Below are 6,000 nucleotides of genomic sequence, written 5' to 3' on the forward strand. Positions count from 1 at the left end.
CTTTTTTTCTCTTCTTTTTTTTTTTTTCTTCTTTTTTTTCTCTCATATCCCCGGAACAGGAAGTCAGATTTTTTTGCCCAATAAACCAAAACGTATCCGGCGCATCAGTTTTTCACAATTTCCACCGGATCCGTTTTTTACAAAAAAAAAAAAAAAAAATGGATTATGCCTGAAGGCAAAAAACTGATTTGTGAAAGTAGCCTCACATGTGTACTTGTGGAAAGTTTCTAGCTGCCGTTGGAAGACTTGCAGGTCGTGCAATGCTCCCCTGGGAAACTAAAAAGGCAAACTGTTTCTTCAGAGGTTGAGCACAAGAACTCTAGTGTTACTTGTTGGAGATCGCTGCCAAGTAATCAGTATCAACCCATTAAAAAGAATCTTTCCACATGAGTTTTTGGATAAGAAACCAAACCAAAATCTCCATTTGAAGACAGCTGTTTTAGGTTGTTTGCTCCTCATCCGTGTAATACAGGAGAACTAGCTGGCCAGATGAGGGCTTCACCCTTTAAGCCCATTATCAAAGTTTCTCCCAAGTAGACCTAAGGAAACTTATAGGCCATGCAATGCTTCCTTGGTAAATTAAATATGTAAAAAGCCTCTTTGTACAGGAGGATGACCGGGTCTCTACAACCCCGAAAATGGATGTTTTGTCTTGGCTGTAAATCTGAAGTCATGTGACCAATATGTTTAAAGGTTTTACATTGACATTTGGGAATTGCTACAGGTGACCAGTGGCACTAGAGACCCTGCTCTTTTCCTGTGGAAAAAAGGCTCTTTGTATACACAGGGGATGCACTGCCAGCAACTATTTCTTCTAGGCCATGTAAGGCTACGTTCACATTTGCGTTGTTGGGCGCAGCGTCGTCGACGCATACAGACGCATGCGTCATGCGCCTCTATCTTTAACATGGGGGGGCGCATGGACATGCGCCGGTATGCGTTGTACTGCGTTTTACGACGCATGCGTCATATAGACGCACAAGACAGGGCGCAGGGGACGCTACTTGTAGCGTTTTCCCTGCGCCGAAATTCCCGATCTGTAGGATCTTATGACAACGCATGCGTCGCAAAACGCTGCGTTGTGTACATGCGTTGTTGGTTGCGTCGCCGACGCTGCGCCCAACAACGCAAATGTGAACGTAGCCTAATTGATGCAAACTGCTAACAAACAAGCATGCGCTCAATCGTTGACTGTTTGTCCCAGAATGAAGTTTCTCACAAATTCTCTTTTAGACGCTTATTCGTCCTTGTTAAAGGGCCTTATGTTCTCTTCACAAGACCACTGGCACATGCATATCGTCAAAGAAGTATTTTCACTATATTACTGGATTAGCATAAACAACGTCTTACAAAAAACTAATACCATAAAATTATAATTTTATTTAAATCTATTTAAAATAAAACAGTTTACTAAAAACTTCAACACCAAGCAAAAATTGTCATTGCACTAGATATACTCACTAGATATACTATCGTGAGTATATCTAGTGCAATGACAATTTTTGCTTGGTGTTGAAGTTTTTAGTAAACTGTTTTATTTTACATGCATATCGTCCATAGATCTCGAGGTTAGGTGGGGGAGAGGCGCTTTTACGGTGGATGGAGATGAAGTGCTTGAGTTAAAGGTAGAGGAAAACTTTGTATTTCCTCTAAAGTGATGTAAGATGTGGAGTGGTTGTAAATGTGGGTCCGCCCTTATACAGACTAAAGGTACCGTCACATTTAGCGACGCTGCAGCGATCTAGACAACGATCCCGATCGCTGCAGCGTCGCTGTGTGGTCGCTGGAGAGCTGTCACACAGACAGCTCTCCAGCGACCAACTATGCGAAGTCCCCGGGTAACCAGGGTAAACATCGGGTTACTAAGCGCAGGGCCGCGCTTAGTAACCCGATGTTTACCCTGGTTACCAGCGTAAACGTTAAAAAAAAAAAAAACACTACATACTTACATTCCGGTGTCTGTCCCCCGGCGCTGTGCTTCTCTGCACTGTGTAAGCGCCGGCCGGAAAGCACAGCGGTGATGTCACCGCTGTGCTCTGCTTTCCGGCCGGCCGGCGCTTACACAGTGCAGAGAAGCACAGCGCCGGGGGACAGACACCGGAATGTAAGTATGTAGTGCTTTGGTTTTTTTTAACGTTTACGCTGGTAACCAGGGTAAACATCGGGTTACTAAGCGTGGCCCTGCGCTTAGTAACCCGATGTTTACCCTGGTTACCCGGGGACTTCGCATAGTTGGTCGCTGGAGAGCTGTCTGTGTGACAGCTCTCCAGCGACGCTGCAGCGTCGCTTAATGTGACGGTACCTTTACATTTGGTGTATAATGTGTATTTACTAATGGCCCCTATATCTGGAGCATTACTCTGCATCTACAATTGTCAAGAGGTTCAATGCTGTAAAGGCTTATGCCAGACTGAAACGAAGGCATTGACAAGTCTCAGAGCATCTGCTTTGGAAATATAGATTTATAATTGGGTGATATGTTTTAATTATTTTTTTAATATATATTTTTAAGGTTTAAACCCAGTGAAGATAAAGCCTCACCACAGAGTTTAGAGGAGGAGCCCCCACTAACTGAAGAGGAAGGCTTGGGGCAGGAGCTCAAAAATCGCGAGTCCAGCGACCAACCCATGGACCAAAATGTACAACTGCTCATAGAGGAACTCAGTCTGGTCTCACCAGAGAATCAATATGTAAATCAAGATGCAGAATGTCCCCCGCAGGCTAAGGAGACTTTGTCCCAGGATCTACTTGTGGAAAACGTGGTGGCAGATTCAGTACAAGAACATTTGGCGGATGTACCAGAAAATGTATTTTTAGAAGACGATGAACCTCAATGTACAGTGAGTACAATGAATGCAGAGGTGCAATGTGATCTACCCTTACTAGAGATCAGGGGGGCAGAGGAGACGGCACCTATGGGACTTGTTACCGAGGTCTCTTGGTACATGGAGGAAGCAGGGCTGACCTCCTTGTACACTGTCCAGTCAGTGGTTATATCTCCAGCTCATGTCCTCGATGAACACCCAGAGCTGACCACAGAGAATGTATTATTACAGCCACCTTTGTGCCTTGATGACCTAGGAGAGCCCGTTCATGCTCTGGCACAAGGTGGCTTTAATCAATCATCTAATGATCCAGTACAAGAAGATGCTCTTATCCCTGCACACATAGATCCACAAATGTTTGATGTGGCTCCTTCCCAAACTAATGCATTAATGACTGACGCTCCACAGGACACGCCAAGTGCTGAAGCTTTTGTTGGACTCTCTCCAGTGCCTCCTACTGGAAGGGAGTGCACATTACATCCGGAGACAGCAGGACAATGTCCAGTGGCAGATGCTTCGGGCACAGAGGTGCCATTATTGGAGGCTGCCACTGATCAGCACCGACATTTGTTGGTTTCCACACAGGATAAGCTATTAGTAAATGCTCCATGTGAATTGCAATCGGAACCGAGCAGCAACTTCTCTATAGACCAGTTTGCACTGGCACCTTGGCATCCAGCAGCAGCTAGTAATGTCGCTGTTATGCCAGGTACTGAGACTTTGGATGGCGCACAAGACCCAGAGCTACTGGTGTCCAACACTGACTGGTGCGGGGGTAAACGAAAGCACTGCTGGTCTCCATGTCGCCCCCCAGCAAAAAGACATCCTCTACATTGCCAGCCTATGCCTATGTGGGCATTTCACCAGCTTCCTATTTCAGTGCAGCAGCCAACGATCCCTATGTTTAGTGACTGTGTGGACCGCAGAACTAAAGCATCTGAAGCGGGTGAAGGCAGCCCTACCACACTGTGTTTCAACCCTAAGCTGGCACAGTATGAAGCCTCGTCAGAATCTGACTGGGACTCCCAGCTTGAGTCTCAGCACTGCAATAACCCCCAGCAGAGTGCTCACCTTGGGGACCTGAGGACGGCTCAGGTCAGCCTAGACGAGAGCTGGTATGGAAAACGCCTGGGATCAGTGTTGACTCATGAACAAGCCTTGGGGTCCCCCAGCACCACACAGACAGTAACTGTGTCACATGCATCGTATGACCTTTATCTTAGTGGGGTGGCATCGTGAAGGGACTGGTGCGGTCAGGAAATGGACTGATAATCGGTGGTCTCCTACTTGTTACCCTGTATATTTATTTATCTTGCTCCCATTTGGTCCATTGCTCCAGCTTTCTACGTGTCTCTCCCCCCCCCCCCCCCCCCCTTCCCTGCTTCTTCCGGGATGGATGAGCTAGCGAGCCCTCCGCTTCTGCCCACAGCTATTAAGTGCATCTTAATGACTCCTAATGGCACAAACAATTTCTCGCTGGAGTTGAAATGCTGAATCTTGTTATCCTGCCAAGAACCAGACATCTTATACCTGAGTAGCCTGGAAAAGCCGATAACTTTACATCTCCGATCAAAAAAAAAAATCCCTCCTGCTTCACCCCTTCCCCCATGAATGGATTTGCTAAATGGTCAGATATAAAACCTAAGGTACATGCCCTGATGGCACAAACTATAATTGTCATATTAAATGTGAATTTTACATTATGTGGCAAGACGCAATTGATCTCTGGGTCTCTTCATTAAAGGGTGCAAACCATAAAACCATGTGGTTGGCCAAGCAAGATATAAGGTATATTCACATGCTGCAGAAATTGTCATTCATCTGAATGGAGGTTACATAATGTCATGTGCTCCAAAATCAACTCCGCTCAGATGAATGAGACGGTCATCGAAATTTCTGCCGCATGTGGCTCCCCTTCTTATTGGGTGGGTCACCAGCTGACCCTCATACCCAGACGTCTCGCTCAGTGTTATAAACCACGTCTTGATATAAGTGCACTCTGTATAATGACTGACTAGTGGGAGTAGTGATCCTTCCTCATAGACATTCACTTTCAGAAAAACCCAGTTGACAGCAAATTGTTTTTTTTTTTTTTTTTCCTGAACAGTCACTATGGCATGCTCAGCCACTGAATGGCAAATCTGTAGATAGATGGAACCTATGTATATACTGGTGAACTACCATTCAGGAGTTAGGAAAAGTTGGGTTGTTAAATTTCTTGTTACACTGCTTCCCCAGAAATAGTAAATGCATCCAACGAAAACCACATATAATAGATGCAAATGTCTCCATACCCGGAGTTGCATCGTGTGCGCTAAATATCAGGAGTGGACACGTCCCTCAAAAATAAGTCTATTTTCATAGCAGATGTGCATTCATCCACGACCCCAGCAGATTGGATTGTCTATAGACCTCACCCTTTGGAAATATAATCAGAAAATAAAAATATCTCTTGAGGGTTTTTTTGTTTTTTTTTAAAGATTTCTGATATTTATTTCGACAAGACCATTGCGTCACGTTGTCACCAAGGGACTTGTTTATATGAGCATATTGTACACCATAGTCATTACGTGGGACTATTCATTTCTTTTTCTTCCTCAGATGACAGTATTTATTACTGTTTTATACATTTCCTAGCACTGATGGATTCTACCCTGAGAATAGTTGTCACCATTGTCATTGTACTATGGATTTTTCATATATGTATGTCTGTTAATGTTACCCTACCTCTATGATGTGAATTTGAAACTTAACTTTTTTTTTTTAATAAAAATAAACTCATTTAATGTTCTTTTTATTTTTGTTTTAATGTGATGATAATTAAGTAACATGAATACTCTTTTATTTCTGAATGTATAACTTAAGAGGGTGAATGAGACAGAATCTTTAGCATTATTAGGAACACAACTATAGAACAATTGCTCTTGATCCCAGCAGCTCCACTTCCTTTTTGTGGTGCCCTTAGAAGAGGGTTTCTTATACTGGTCTGTGACTGTGTGTAACGGGGGCTAAATGACTATTAATTCCAAAGGCTAAGCCAGCCCTCTTTGCGGCTATGGCAGAGAAGGAGGCTGGCTTAGCTATTGAAATGTGCCAGCCTCTTTCGTATAGAACATTAAAGAAGTTGTCCATTACCTGGACAACCCCTTGCCACGTTTGGCCCCAATAAAATAAA

The 6,000-nt window shown here is 44.2% G+C and overlaps 1 protein-coding gene across 2 annotated transcripts in view; it reads left to right on the forward strand.

The window, feature by feature from the left end:
- The window catches only part of DBF4B (DBF4B-CDC7 kinase regulatory subunit), a 61,864-nt gene extending 56,246 nt beyond the window's left edge, over positions 1-5,618 (forward strand). The window contains exon 13 of one of the 2 annotated variants that reach the window (XM_077252600.1): positions 2,513-4,396. In XM_077252600.1, the coding sequence (XP_077108715.1) occupies positions 2,513-4,064 (1,552 nt within the window). In that variant the 3' untranslated portion in view covers positions 4,065-4,396. Of the gene's footprint in view, positions 1-2,512 lie in introns of both variants that reach the window. The other variant, XM_077252599.1, reaches the window with a different exon arrangement.
- The last annotated feature ends 382 nt before the right edge of the window (positions 5,619-6,000 follow it).

This window comes from Ranitomeya variabilis, chromosome 4 (assembly GCF_051348905.1).
Source record: "Ranitomeya variabilis isolate aRanVar5 chromosome 4, aRanVar5.hap1, whole genome shotgun sequence".
Classification (NCBI taxonomy): domain Eukaryota; kingdom Metazoa; phylum Chordata; class Amphibia; order Anura; family Dendrobatidae; genus Ranitomeya; species Ranitomeya variabilis.